The 15,489-nt window shown below is 36.2% G+C and overlaps 1 protein-coding gene across 2 annotated transcripts; it reads right to left on the bottom strand.

Annotated features, from left to right (window-relative positions):
* Positions 1-1,259: 1,259 nt before the first annotated feature.
* slc5a5 (solute carrier family 5 member 5) lies at positions 1,260-13,586 on the bottom strand. Of its 2 annotated transcripts, XM_023339072.1 has the most exons (18): positions 12,939-13,583; positions 11,819-11,910; positions 10,728-11,142; positions 10,283-10,348; positions 10,104-10,155; positions 9,547-9,614; positions 9,124-9,278; positions 8,772-8,912; positions 8,054-8,183; positions 7,605-7,693; positions 7,022-7,134; positions 6,383-6,453; positions 5,915-6,001; positions 4,455-4,648; positions 4,164-4,261; positions 3,317-3,402; positions 2,926-3,018; positions 1,260-2,801 (listed from the first exon to the last, which is right to left on the bottom strand). In XM_023339072.1, exons 3-18 carry the CDS (start codon positions 11,082-11,084, stop codon positions 2,733-2,735), a joined length of 1,869 nt encoding a protein of 622 aa, XP_023194840.1. In that variant the 5' UTR covers positions 11,085-11,142; positions 11,819-11,910; positions 12,939-13,583; the 3' UTR covers positions 1,260-2,732. The 2 variants fall into 2 exon arrangements, 1 of the variants encoding a protein (XP_023194840.1); XR_002753241.1 differs by lacking the exon at positions 1,260-2,801 and having other exon boundaries at positions 4,493-4,648; positions 12,939-13,586.
* Between the last annotated feature and the right edge of the window lie 1,903 nt (positions 13,587-15,489).

Genomic DNA, 15,489 nt, shown 5'->3' with positions numbered 1-15,489 from the left:
CTTGATAATCTAAAATATTTACTATGACAAAATAACAACAAACAAGATAATTTTCAGGGGCAAATATTTTTTGTTAAATCCTATGGCTGTGGGAACCTGTTTCTGCCCCTGTGATGGAGAAACATATTATTTTGACTAAGCTATGTTATAATAAAGAGTATTTTCTTCTTTTGAGTGCTAGGTCAAAAGTATGAGACAGCCATTATGAGATCCAAGTCCTTTTGTTTTCAAATATTGGCGGAAACAAGCTTCTATACAGGATACTTCAATAAAAAACACTTCCAAGTATAAAAAATGCCAAAAAAAAACACCAAGAACTGCGTGTCTATTTGTTTTGTTTATTTGTACAAAAATACAAGTTAGAGTTTCTAATTCTGTAAAGCTGCAGTACTGCTATAATCCACTAGACGGCGATACCTGCCAGTTCTCCTTCCGACCAGTCCATTGGAACTATGGGCTGTTCAACTGACGCAGAGCATGATGGAGCAAACTGGTGAGCCCCCTCACAACAATAACACCCCGGCAGGTAATGAACCGCCTGCCTGCGGCCTTCATAGCAAACGACTCAAAGAACTGGAAAATGCCGCCCTGCAGACCAGCTTGATATCACAAATGGAGACAGAATCCGGGGCGGACGCCGGGAGCTGGACGGAGCAGGAGTCCGGGCAAGGTGAGCAGCCGAACGGGTTGCCCTTGAGCCAGCAGCGCTCGGCGCCTCTGCCGCTCGGCGTGGACACGGAGGCGGAAGGAGTGGAGCCGGGGACAAACGTGGCCAAGCAGCGGGTGGAAGAAGAAAGGACGCTGACGGACCATTTAAACAAACGACTCCTTTCTTCGTTTCTGGAAAAACTTAACGAAAGGGACCTGGCGCTCCCTGGCGTGCAGCGCCTGGACTGTGCTGTAGCCGAAGAGGATTCGAACAGGGCCGCGGATGATTGGTGAGGCGCCTCGGCCTGACGATCCGCAGCAGCACGGAGGTGGTTGGAGGATCCAGGACCAACGTGCACGGAAGCACAATCTTCACAACATTAAAGACTGACATACTGGTTTGATTTATGAAAGCTTACAGCAAGAGTGTCTGAGGATATTATGTTTTATCTGAATGCTTGAATTGTTAAAAAAAAAAAAAAAACATGCAATAAATGAACAACCATGTGAAATGAACCGCCTTTGTACTTGGTGTACTCATTGTGTATCTGGCAGCCATGATGGTTTCAGCTGCTTTCCTTAACATCACCAGATGTCAGTGTACTATGAAGAAAACTAACATGCCAGCTCTTTCATAAATAGTTAATATTTTATTCACATACACCAAATGTTACTTTTAAAAATACTGTAGAAATGTGAAACTTTTGAAATATATGCAGGTTTAATAAAATGCATGTAAAATGCAGAAAACAGTTGAATAAATGTAATTTAAAATTTTTAGAAGTCATTAAAAAGCTCTGCATTGCTCCATACAGGAGGAGACACCCCAAATCACTTACATGTTTTTTCTAGCATATGGATAAAATGACTTAAGTATTTTTTTATTTAAGATGTCACAAAGCATCGGTGGATAAGTGGTTTCAAGGTATGGATTGTTTTATATATATATATATATAAAAACTGTTTAAAACTAAGTTTTACATTTAACCACACTTATTTTAGATTCACAAAGAACCTGGGAAATTGATATAAATTTATTAAATAGTGACAAGGTGGTATAAATTTTAAGTCCTTGAAACTTTTACATTATTACCTAAGTGGACATTATTAAATACAATGTTCTAACTTTTTAGGATGAGTTAAACTGTAAAGAATAAACTGTAAATTCAAGTGCTAACATAATCATTATTTTGTTACTTTTATCAACCCCATCATTATAAAAGTAACACAAAAACCATCACAAACAATTTCCAGTATGCAGACAATAATTAACATAATAGAATCCTGCTTTGATTAAGTGCAAGAAACCTATGGATGGATTTTGAAAATGAACCAGAGGCTTCTGTACAATGAAGCACTTTTCCAAGTAGCATAAACTTAATTAACAAAATAGAAAATTGTTTAGGTTGACAACTCTATTGGAAATTGTAGTATAATTTAAAAATAAGAGGAGGAAAACATAACAGCAAATCTAAATTTTTCAAAATGGTACCTTCATACAAAATAAACATGTAGTAGTCATTCAAATCTCTGCTCTGTGTTTGTTAATATAAATTTTACTGTTCACTTTTCATATATTTTTTGAAAAGTAACCCAAATTGTTTTCAATAAAGATGTATCAACTGATTTTTTTGTATTTGACCTTGCTGACTCAACATTTACATTTGAGTGTGAAGCTGTGACCCACTTTGCTTCCAATAATAAAAAAACAGAAAAAAACAGGCCTGATAACAGAGCATGAAATAAGGAAGCATCACTAAAATACGGCAAATGTACACACAAATTGAAACCGTTATCTCTGCTTCCCATCATTCTTATGTTGACACATTGCAGGTGCACATCTTTCCCGAAACAAGGAAGGAAATTAAAATCTTTCATCACATTTTACTATCCTGAATATTATCTATATTTATGGCTCTTTGAAAGAACAATGACCAACTCTGAATGTGTGTCAGGATTTTGAAACTTCAAATGATAAGATAAAAAAACCTCTATTGCTACTACAGAGGAAATTCCAGTAGGATTTGCTATGAGTAATTTGGAGGTTAATGCCATTTAAAAACTACATCCTCTTTTTTTTCCATTTACAGCACATTGTCTCTGGGTAGGCTCTTCAAAGGAACCGCCAGTGGGTTGTCTATTAATTTGTCCTCCTGAAAAACAGATTGAAACAATAAAAATACCTTTCAAATACTTGAATATTCTAATATTTTTAAAAACTTGACAAACAGTTCCAACAACTCTACACCAGTTTTGCCATACAATTGGTTTCTTTACCTGGTTATTTCCTATGTGAACCACAGATATCTGTTGTGTATTCCTGCATGCAGTCTGAACGAAGCAGGGGAACATCCAGGATATCACATCGGTCTTAAAACAAAAAATAATAAGAAAGATACTGTCAATGAATGCTCTTAGAAGACATTTGTCATCAATGTAAAGCATGTCTGAGATTTATATAAGCTCCTAAAACATCTAAATTAAGTCAAGTTTAAGTTCATATACATATATATTTAGTAGTAAAAAAATGTCACCCTAGACTTTTTCAGCTTGGAGAGGGACATAAATAAAGGAACCATTAGATATAAATGGTTACATAAATAATCAGGGAATAATTTATGACACTTCCATTCATTAGACAATTATTTCTGTTTAAAAAAATGATTACTCTGCTTTCTGATGAGATCTCCATCTCCTTTTTATTCAGGTCCCACCATAACAACCCCTCTTTAATTTGACTCCTCTTTGTTGGCCCTGTGTGCGATAGAAACAGGAGAGTTTGTTCATGTATGCATAAAACGTAAAGGAAAAAAAACATCTCATTCTTTTCTAGTAGCTCTGTGTAAAAGCCCTTGACTTAGCATTTTGGACTGATATGAGCAACATCTTCTTGTAAATATTCACACCCACTGTGTTTCACATTTTGTCACTATAATGTTGCAGTTGTGACAACATCTACAACATTATAGAAGCACAGTGAATACAGTGCTTCATTCATTGTACGTGAATGAAGTACATGAAGCAATGTAGCCAGACTTTGAAATTGAAGGAAGTGAACGTAGATTTTCTTGCAAAGAAAATCTGAAAAGGTGCGGCATGCATTTGTGTCAAGCAACACTAGTGAATATTTTGTAGAACTGCCTCTCACTGCAAGTCCAGCTGCAAGTCTTAAGAGGTATGTTGCTACTAACAATAGACTAATTTGGTTACTTCTAAAGGAGGAAATTTGTAATAAAGTGAGATCATTACAAATGCACACACTTTTCAGATTTTTATTTCTAAAAAATAATGAAAACAATCTACCTCCTTTCATTACATGCTGATGCACTACTTTGTTATGTTTGTCATATAAAACTCTTTCAAAATACACAGATGTTGTCTGGTTGTAACATTACCCAAATATTTTCAAGGGATCTGAATACTTTTGCAATAAAATGTAAATTGGACAGATTTGATTCAATGTGTCCCTGTAGTTTTCACAACATTGACTTGCGTATCTCTCATTATCTTTTTACCTGTTGCATAGCTCACTATCAGTCCCACCAGTATGACTGAACTGGTGGCCATGGCTCCAAAATAGAGGTAAGACATGGAGTAGAAGTTGAGGAGGCCACTGTTTTTAGAAAAAACAAAAGCAACAACAAAAGAACTAAGGCATTTTATATTTTTTCATCATAATCTCTCTACATAGTCAGTGTATAACAGTCATAAACCTTTCATGTGAATAGTTAAGCTAAGATGAAAAGAAAATATTAATGCTTAATGATTAAAAATAGATCAACATCTGAAGAACTGTGTCTGCTAACCCTTGGTGTTTAGGATGAAGTGGGGTCAAGAAGGAAACCTTAGAGCTGTTGTTTCTTGTGCCATTAGCAAAGCTGCAGCCGTCTGTGAAGCTGGGCAGGACACCCATGGTCTCCTCACTGGGTGGGTGAAGAGTTGAACCCACAGCCAGCCACAGAGAGACACAGAATCCCGCCAATATCCCAGAGTACGCCCCCTACAATAAAGAATAAAATACCCTAATAATTGGCTGCAATATTATTAAATACCAACAGTGTCTAAAAATGAATTTGTTCCTTTCAGCCCATCAGCATGCTCTGATTGTTTTTTTCTCTGGATAAAAGAAAACCCAAGAAACCTCTGAAGGCCTGATTTCAAAAAGGCGTTGGACTGCACTTCAGCAGCAAACAGAAGAACAAGTACTCTAAAATGCAGTCATCATAAAAGATAATGCTTCTTTCAACAGATATAAAAATCTAAAAAAAGGAAACAGGAAGTCAGTCCATCTTCCTGTTAACATGACTGTGAACAGCTTCTGAGATCAATGTGCACGAGGTCATGTGTGAAAACTAAAACCTTTAGTCTGATTGTACATCATAAAAAAGGAAATTCCCATGCCACAGTCAGGTTAATGAACAAGAAAACCTTCCTTGTGGGATAGATAGTGGCAAAGATAAATTGTGACATTTACAATAAATAGACTTTAATATTTACTTTAAAACATAGGGTTGTGCAGGGTTATGCAGGGTTATGTGTACAGCACATAAAAGGGTTATGTGCTGTACACATAACCCTGCAGGGATTCTGGGGTTAAGTTGAGCCTTCAAACCTTGTTTGAAATTTTAATAGTCAGTAGTTTACTAATTGCATTAGTTGTTGTTGTTTTTTTGAAAGGTTTGAGTTAAAAAGTGTCACCTCACTTCATGTCACATCTTCACAGTTTAAATTTCCCTGCAGTAATAGGACCAAATGGCTCCCCAATCAGTACCAATTAAATTATGTTTTATTTTATCCCTGTACATACATTGAAACCTATTCAATCTAAGCCTCTGCTTTCAATAAGATATTTTTATTTCATGGAATTTCATATTTACCCACTAGTTGGCAGCAGAGTTAATGTTCAAGTGGTAGCAGCAGTTCAAGTGGTTAGCTGATTTAAATAAATAAATAAATACTACTACTACTACTACTACTACTAATAATAATAATAATAATAATAATAATAAAAACTTTGAATGTGTGCTTTTTAAAAAATATATATTTTTAAAGCAAATTTTCTTGCAGGAACCAATTTGAACCCAAGTTTGAATTTTTCTGGGGGAAACCAGAGGGGATAAATGCACCATACACAAAGAAGATCTATTTGTTTTTGCCCTTCTTCTGCTTGACTTGACTAGTGGTAGCAATTGTATTTTACTACCAACAAGGTCAGAGTTTGTATTTTGTAAATCATAAGTTTTTAAGGGGGTTGGCAAACACTCACCAGCCTGTTTGTTCCTGGGACAAACATTCCCAAAATGAATATGCCCAGAACTGGACCACTGACCACACCCATGACAGTGAACGAACCCTGAGGAAAGAAGACAAACAACATTCTGGGTTCAAAACAAAATTAATTAAAATCCAGGAGTGAAGATGAAAGCAACTGATTGAAACTGATTTCAAATCAGACAATAATACATCCAATTGGTTGGTTTTATTCATTTACTTAATTCATCCAATCTGTGGGAGTTTTTTTTTCCCAGGGTCATTTCTAAAGGTCTATTCAGGTAAGAATGGACTTGAATCAATTCAGGTCAATTCTTACCCTAGGATAACCTTTTTTGGGGAATATGGGAGGAAGCTGGAGTACACATGCACAAAGAGAAGATATAAACTATACACAGGAAGTCAGGGTTTGAACCCAGGAGCTTCTTGTTGTAAGGCATTCAAATATTTCTGTATAACATACCTGAAGAACCCCCCAGTTCAGGAAGGAGGAAAGAGCTGCTACAGTGATGCATCCAGCTCCATACAGGAATGCTTTAAGAAATAGAAGGGGAAATGTTTACTTTACTAGACTTACTTTGTCTGTTTAATGGAGGAAGAGGTTTGCAGCGAAGATATGTCTGATCAAGGTCAACCTGAAAGGTCAACTTGAACTCATCAAGATGTTTGAAATAAAATATTGTTTTTAATACTTTCTGTGTTAATTACAGAGTTGATATCAGTAGAAGGTTGTACTCTCCTTGAAAAGATGTTTTGTCAGGGTGGCATGAAAGATGACTCTTATATGAATGATTATTTAGATTTTTGTTATGAAAGGGATTAATTTGTTTACATACTTTTATACACTTGCACATGAACTGGTAGATATTGCTTTGTAAAAAACCTCATGATTAAATTTGTTTTTAACTTTTCACCAATAAACTAAATTAAATTAGCATTAGACTTCCAGCAGCTTGATGCCAGTATTAAGGTTTTCAGCTGGAGTTTAAACCTGTCTTTGGCATGTGAGGTTTTAAGACTTTTCAATCAGTCTTTTCAGTAATTTGAAGAAGTGGTGCCGAAATCAAAATCTGTTTCACTTGCTTAGTAAAAATTAACCTACACAATCCTTTGGAAACGAGGACCAGCTTCTTCTGTGTCGTCTGGAGCAGATGAGGTCTCAGTATATCCTCCATTGTCACTGCAGCCATGGCGTTGATACTCGTGGAGGCAGTGCTGTTAAAGACAACGCCAATCATTTTATTTCTGGATGTCATAAGAGTTTTAAAAAATAATGTTTATGCTGCATGGGTGACACCTGAGGACTTAAATAAAATTATATTTTAATAAATAAGACCAAGCTGAAACAATTGTGTTTTTTATGTAAAAAATATAAAGGCCTTCAGCTTTTCTTACATAGTTGGATTATGCACAATGTTTCATGAAGAGGTTAGAACCATCCATGTCAAACCACGACATCTGATACATTAAAAGAAACCATGCAAGGGGCCACCCAAAAGTTGCAATTGTATTAAAAATATCTACAATCTCCAGTTAAAAAACTTCAGTGTATTTTTTACTCTCTCTCATGCTCATTTCTATTTTAGATGATTTATTGAAACACTAAAGTAAAGTACAAGTAGCTCAAGTTTATGGTTTAAAGAATATGTTTGGATCTGGCAGCAGAACTGAGAAAAAACTGATACCTGAGAGTCCCGCTGTATGCACAGGCAAGGAAAAGACCTGGGAATCCTGGATGATTACGGAATATGTCCAACACGAAGAATGGCATGTACTTTATTAGAAGAGAACAGGAGAAGTAAATAGAGTTTTAGTGTGTTACTTTTGACAGAAGCACTTCAAATATTGTATAGGAAAAGATGATCACCCCTAAAATCACACATATAGTTGGGGAATAAACCTATTCATGGTATCATTACCAGGAATGATACCATGAGTACAATAGAACAGAACTAACTTCAAACTTAATTTTGCATTACAAAACATGGTTGGATAAGACAGATGGAGCACAACCACCACATGCGTCAATAGTATCAGAAATTGAATTAACTTTGAAAATTGGCTGGAACATTGCACTACTTTTGAGTTATTGTAAGGCAAATTCCTCTGCCTTTGCCCAGAGTCATCAGCATACCAGATCAGGTGCAGAAATCCTCCCAGATTTCAGTGGGTCGCAGAGGTTGTAATAAGCAAACATGACGATACCGCAGGTTGCTGCGCTGCTCACAATGAGGCACAGACCGATCTGATTTACAAACAGAGCCCTAGAAAACAAAAAGTGTTCTTTATTACAATTAATCCTGTAAATGTGTATGATTCTAAAGGCAAATGTGGGAAAAGAAATGTCAGTGTCTATTACTGAATGATAAGTTGCAAGGTTCAAGCAGATTAACTAAAAAAAACAACAAAGGCATGACAGGACATTTAGAAAACTCATAAATTCAAAAGCATAGAGCCATGTGGCAAAAGAGCGCAAAGACAAATACATAACACTATTCAATAATGGTTGTTATTATTTTGTGGTGCTGTGTATTAGATTTACTTTTTGTCAACATTTTACATGTAAAACAATATTTTTTGGGGGAAATAGAACTCTGTCAGTTGAATTGAGATTTCCTCAGACACTTGAGTAACTTCAGTTCATCTCCGGAATCTGCAAACTATGTTCCATGCTTCTGTACTGTTAACAAGATAAATTACAACTAACTAGCAACCTGTCCAGGGAGTTCTACGCCTCTTGCCTATTAAGTAGCCATTAGCAATAGGCTCCAGCTTCCTCATGATCCATTGAGGACTAGGAAGCAATCAACAATGGATAGATGAACATGTGAGTAATTTATAAAAACACTCACCACTGGGCTTCTTTCTCTGATCGGCAGGAAATGTAGCGCTGAACTTGTGCTTGGTTTACCCCATACATGGACAACCAAACCATGGAACCCCCAACACTGAGGCTCCAGAAGGTGTAACGTTTCCGTGGATCGACATCAAAACTGTGGATAAAGCACAATTAGAAACCTAAAACTAAATACATTTTGGGTTGAACGTTATATTTTTAACTTGAGGTATTAATATGAGATGGAATGTTATTTCTAATCACTGACTTTAATCTTCGTTGTCTGTAATAGTTACTGTTATTTTAAAATGATCAAATTGCAGACTGGACCTCAAAATGGACACAGATTAATACAAAAAGATTTTTACTCATTGAAATTAAGGCGTGATTTATTGCTGGCAATCTCCAGTACTTGTGCAGGACCGCCAACCAGAATTGTCCCTTGGATGAAAATTGCCACGAAACCTGATAACATGACAACAATCTGGAACACATCAGTCCAGATAACAGCCCTCATGCCGCCCTGCACACAAACATTAGAGGAGAAAGACAGAGTGAGAAACCTGGAATGATGAGTCAAACCCAGTTCTGCACATACAGGGGGAGAACATGCTCCTCTCAGAAAAACCCCAGGCCAGGATTTGAACCCAGGACCTTCTTGCTACAAGGCAGCTTTGCTAACAACTCGTCCACTGCACTGCCCAGTGGAAGAACATTAAATATAAGAAAGGTTGCAATAACCCTGTTTGCATAAGTATTTAGACCCTTTGAGAACACCTTATTGTTCTTACCAGTGTGGTGTACATGGTGCAAATGATCCCCGTGGAAAAGAGAGACACCCAGATACTGAGTCCAGTAGCTGCAAAATCAAATGTGTTTGATCATTAATATCAAAGTTTTATTTATTTAAACAAATAATCACTTTACAAATTTAACTATAGTAGAATATTTGCTACTTTTTCAAAAACATTAAAAACAACAGCAACAAAAATAATTTCAACTGGTATTAAAACGAAATAAAAGATGGTGATAAATTTAGCTGGAATAACTGTCTTAGTAAATTTAGTATTACAAATACATTTTATGACAAAAAATTGTAGTGTTTTACGTTATGGTAAAAGTTTTGTTTATAAGCAAATATTCACAAGAATTTCTTATTATGAAATTAATGGTTAAAAACTTAAAACTTCACTGTAACAAATTTCTGGTTTAAAAGAATATATATACTAAAATCAAGATCCATTGGAAAAAAACCTTTAAAGTGCTAAAAAATATAATAAGATTTCTAAATGAATCAATAATAGCATTCCCTCTTTTCTTCCATGCAAAGCAAATTTCACTCTCGTACCTTGATTTAAGATCAAGGCTGGTGCATAGATGACAATCCCAGTGTAAAGCAGCTGAGAAAAGAGAAACACATTACAAGCAAATCTTCAGAGGAAACTGAATCTGAGCATTCACAGATAAAAGCTCTTAATGTGTAACATTCTGCTCAGGAGCAATGAAATGTGAGACTGATGTCCCTACCGTTGCAAGAATAAACTGGATGCTTCCCAGCAGCTGCATCCCTCTGCCAAACCTCATCTTTAGATACTGTGACAGGCAGATGATTGGAGTCAGAACATCACAGGGTAACACACATCCTTCATCTTTCCTCACCTCACATATTAAGCTGTGTTGATGAGCAACACGGGAATTTAATCAGCTGGACTTTAATCAGAGTCATCATAGCCCTATATCTATACTGTAATTCAATACTATTTAAAACTGGAAAATCAGGATATACATTGGAGCTGTTTGAAATAATAACACAAAATAAACTATGATTTGGTTCATAGTCACCAGAAAAAGGCATACAAAATGTTAATCCTCTTGTCTAACATTCAGTTCTTGTTACTCTGACCAACCTTACAGCACATTCCTGTTCACTTTATGAAATAACTAGTGCAAAAAAGAGGAGGCTCATTATGACCTGGTTGGTGCTGGTGATACCCAGTCGAAAGAAAACTGGCAGGAACAGGTAAGCTGTCAGCAGGGAGTTGATGCTTTGTCCGAGGCACATGTAGAGGAATTTGAAGCCATAGCGAAATCCCTCTGAGGGAACACCCAGGACCTGGACAGCTGACATGAAGCTGGCACAGAGCGACAAACCAACAGCCACAGCCGGCATGCTCCGACCTCCGGTGAAGAAGGCCTCTGCAGTTGCATCCCTTCGCTGCTTTTTCAGAGCCTGAAAAAGCCCAATTGCCATGGAAACTGACAACATAGCAGCAAAGACGGCGTAGTCAGCCAGTGCAAACCCTGGATTACTATCAAAAGTTTTCTCCATTGTTGAGTTTGGTTCTCTCTTTTTTTAAGTCTCTTTTGAATCCAGATGTTTGGTTGATCTGTCAGAGGAAGCCACACAAAAACAGAAGCATTTCAGTAAGTTGTGTTGATGGATTAGGATCACACGCTGAACAAATCTGTCCACTTGACCTAAAATTTACTTGACCTAAAATTTGCCTCCAATCTGATAAGTAGGTAGTTATTGCAAGTTAGTGCTAGTTATGTTCACCAATTGCAATATGACCAAATACATGGTCATATAGGCTATATGACCATGTATAGCCTATATGCGGCCCTCCAGTTCTCGAGGGCCGCAGTCCTGCAACTTTTAGATGTGCCTCTGCTGCACCACACCTGAACAGAATAATTAGGTCATTAAGGCTCTGGAAAACTGATCTACACAAGGAGGAGGTCATTAAGTCATTTCATTCCAGTGTTTTGTACCTGTGGCACATCTAAAAACTGCAGGACTGTGGCCCTCGAGGCCTGGAGTTTGAGACCCCTGCTATAGATACTGGAGCTATTTTCAGAAGAATGGTATATAAAGTATGAATTTTGTTTAAAAGAAATTAACTGCAAGTGTTAGTATTGGTGCCTCTCAGCAATAAGGATCTGGGTTTGAATTTCAGCTGTGGCCTTTGTCTTTGTTTGAGTTTGGATGGTCTCCATGTGCATTTGTGGATTCTCTCCAGTTACATTTGCTTCCTTCCACTAAAAATATGCAAACTAGGTTACCTGGTCACTTTAGTTTGCCTTTAGATGTGACTGGTTGATGAGCTGCCTGGTGTCTCCTGCCTGTTGACCACTGGAAATAGACGCCAACCTCCCTGGGGCCCAGAAAGAATTTAATCCAAATGTAACTTATTTAAAATATTTATTACTCATTTCAACACGCTAGTTGTCTTAACGTGTACATCAGTAATTTTTCAGGTCTTCATGGTATGAGAGAATACCAGGACAAGGATGAGTGAAAAAAATAAAATAAATAATAATAATAATAATAATAATAATAATATCAAGATTACTGTTGAGTGAGCATAAAAACACAATTTGGTGAGGTAAATATTATATATGTTACTGCTTTTCACTCTCTGGCTGGGTTTAGGCAAAATAATATGCATGATTCAGAAAATATTATTGTAAGAACATATGTATTTTCCCAGGGCAACATGTCCCTGGTTCAGTTTAGACAATTTATCACAAGGTTATAGTTACAATTCCAATAAGAAACTGACTAAGGCATTTAACATTCTTATGTGCAATTAAAGGGAGAAATCCCAAGGTAATTTATGATAAGCAGAACAAAAGAAACCCCCTATGACAAAAAGATTAAGAAGAGTGGTAAATAAAAACAAGTTCATAACAAAAATACCTGATTTCAAATTTTAAAAATGTATGGAAAAATTTACATTTACAATTGTATGTAGCTTTTTGCTTTCTAAAATAAGAGTGGGAACTCTTCTAAAACTCAGCACATCGTCAGAAAATGTATCTGTTCCAAGCAAATGTCTTGTGATAAAACTTGAAAATTTGCAAGAAAAGAAAAAAGCAAAGTGTCTCTAGTTGCAAATTTCTAAAAAAAAAAAAAAAAACAAACAAACTGCAGCATACATGTTTAAATACTGCAGTTTAAACACTAATGTCACTTTTTATTTATTCAGAAAGCAAAGCATTGTCAAACATCTTTACCATCTGAATAGCCAACGTCAAAGTTGCTTTTACTCACACTGTAGGCATGAAATAATTTTTTTGAACAACTAACTACAAATTAGGTGGCTAATTCCAATGTAATTGCTTCTAAATGAGACAAGCTCCATTTTATGAAATAATGCAATAAAGCACATTTAAGACTCACCCTATGTCAGTCCAGTCCAGTCTGTGAAGTAAGAATGTGCTGACAGCCAACTTCACCCCTCAGCAGCTGGAAGATATTCATGCGCCTTCTCTGACACACTTGCTTTTGTGAGTAACGCCTCAGCACATCTTGAGACCTTCCTTAAAGGAAGACACTCAGAGGAGAGGGTCAATAAAGGTTTGAAGGTTTACAGTGTGCAACCAGAAAGAAATACTAATGCTGATAAAGGAATCAGAGGGACATGAGCTGGAGAGAGGGCATAAGTAATCTATTTTAAATATTTATGGGACAGCATAAACATCTCTCAGAATGTTGCAAACATTAAGGTACAAAGGAGGGATTTGTGGAGATTTGGGCATAACTTTAGTGTATTCTAGATTTATTCCAAAATCAAGACATGGACCATGACCTCCCAGCAAACATGTAAAATAGATAAATATTTGCCAAACCAATAAATTTGTGAATCCTAAAATATTCAATAAAACTGCAAACTATAATTCCAACTGTTCTATTCAGCAAATTCACAAAAAAAGTATACCTTCCTTTTGAATAGGTCTCTAACAAAATGATCAGTAAATCCACTATCTTATCTTCTTTCTAATACTGAAGCCTTTTGATCTATACATACCGTAAGTGATCATTAACGCCTCATCAGCAAAGCTGTTGTATGCCAATAGCTCTCTCTCAGATTGATTATTTTCATTCAATCTTAAAAGACCAATAAAGTCATTCTGTTCAAAAGTTCCTAATATTAATGGTAAGCACAAGGAATGTTTTTCAGTTACAAGAGGCCGTGTTTATGTTCATAGATGTATATTACAGTTGAAAGGAAAAAGAGCTGGTTCTAGAAAAAGAAATAACCATTTTAGCAGAGATTTACAAAAAAATTGTAAATGATGAGGAAACTGAAAATGACAACAGCAGCTGCAGATGTTTGATTGACTTTTTAGGCAGACCTTTGAAGACACTCTCGTGGTAATTAATTCAACTAAAGATTAACTCATGGATGACTTCCCTTAGCTCTTGCTGGGATTGGGAACTAAAGATAGGGCATGGTATATGAAAGACATTTATTGTAAGGCTTCCGACACATCCTTATCTGAAGTGACACTAATTGCTGTAAAAGAGCATTTTTTTAGATGTGTACCTGTAAATTGTTTCTATTGTGGTTACAAGCACTGGTTTTATTGTATATAAAACTCTGTAAGAAGCTTAAACTCAAAGTAGAGTTCAATCTTAAGTTTAAACAGTGTAATAAAACTCGGACGCTTTTTTCATCACAAGCTTTAAACATTTGACAGTAAACTCTTGGCTATCTTTGTCTTTTACAGGAAACCTTGACCCAACTACATGCTGATGTGATAAGATCTGATTGGTATGAAACTGCTACACAAACGTCAGTTAAATGAAGATCTGTAGTAAATATTGTAAAAGTTCCTAATGACAAAAAGATTCAACTTTATTGGAATATTAAAAATTATGTATCTCTCCCAGAAAAAAATGAGACCTTTTATAGTTTTTATAAGTTTTGACAATGATTAATGATCAAAAAGGTTATTTTAGAAACAAAAAACTATAGAGAGCTTTTCCCTAATTTACTTTAATTCCAAAACAGTAGACGTTTTCTGCTATTGTATTCAGTGCATTTGATGACTCAAGACCTGTTCAGCTTGTGTCAGTAAGTGCAGATTGTTGTGGCCAGTAGGAAAACGATGGTTGAAACTATCATTAAAAAGTTGTAAAACTTAAAATTTGTCTTTTGACTCTTACTGACCTTTGTGGAGCAAGAAATGGGAGAGACGTTCAGTGAGAAAACTACATATCTGACACCCCACATGCAATAGAGCTAACATCACACAGCGGCGGTCCATCTCCATACCCTAGTTATTGTTAGATTTAAAAGAAACTTTGTTTCCCTTTTTATGTATTCTCAAGTTTTCATGGTTTTTCCCATTTTATGCCTGTTCCTGTACAACAATTTCTGCTGATGACAGCAGGAGTAAACTCTCTGTCTCGGCAAACAGAGGGAAACACAAGGAGAAGCACAGACATGCAAGTCTGGGAACAAAATGTCCCAAGTGAGTAACAGCAGTACGATGGGAAGAAGAGGTAAGCAAGAGGTTTGAACAAGGCCTAACATACATCAAGATTTTGTTTGGTCTTTGAACTTTTCAATGCTTTTTGTATTTACTCAGGTCATATTTATCCAGTATGCATTTATTTTTGATTGTCTGAAACAAGGCTGACATAAACAGAAGAAATCTGTCAGGAGCAAACACTTTTTCACTGAACATGTTTTCTTATCCATTGCAACATAGCATACACTCGCTTTACTTTATCAGTAAAATATCTGTAGGGCTGCTTGCAGTAAAATATGATTTTAATATAAAAGATGTCTATATGGTCTAACTGCACAGCTTCATGTTCCCTGTCAGAACAGAAGGCATGGCCTATGAGTCATTGTCTTTAGCATTAACAGGAAACTGGTGGTTAATCTGAGTTGATCAAATAACAAGGAAATCTAACTGATTGCAGGAAAAGTCTGTATTCG

This window comes from Xiphophorus maculatus, chromosome 9, assembly GCF_002775205.1.
Source record: "Xiphophorus maculatus strain JP 163 A chromosome 9, X_maculatus-5.0-male, whole genome shotgun sequence".
NCBI lineage: Eukaryota > Metazoa > Chordata > Actinopteri > Cyprinodontiformes > Poeciliidae > Xiphophorus > Xiphophorus maculatus.
Note: the sequence above shows the minus strand (reverse complement) of the source record. Positions and strands in the feature narration are given on the sequence as shown.

What these genes read in the sequence shown, in the direction of transcription:
- slc5a5 (XM_023339072.1), bottom strand. Translation starts at nt 11,084, where the DNA reads ATGGAGAAAACTTTTGATAGTAATCCAGGGTTTGCACTGGCTGACTAC. An exon ending in GGATTTCTGCACCTGATCTG is followed by an intron (nt 7,694 to 8,053) that starts GTATGCTGATGA and finishes CTTCTAATAAAG; the next exon opens with TACATGCCATTCTTCGTGTT. An exon ending in GATAGTGAGCTATGCAACAG is followed by an intron (nt 3,403 to 4,163) that starts GTAAAAAGATAA and finishes TATCGCACACAG; the next exon opens with GGCCAACAAAGAGGAGTCAA.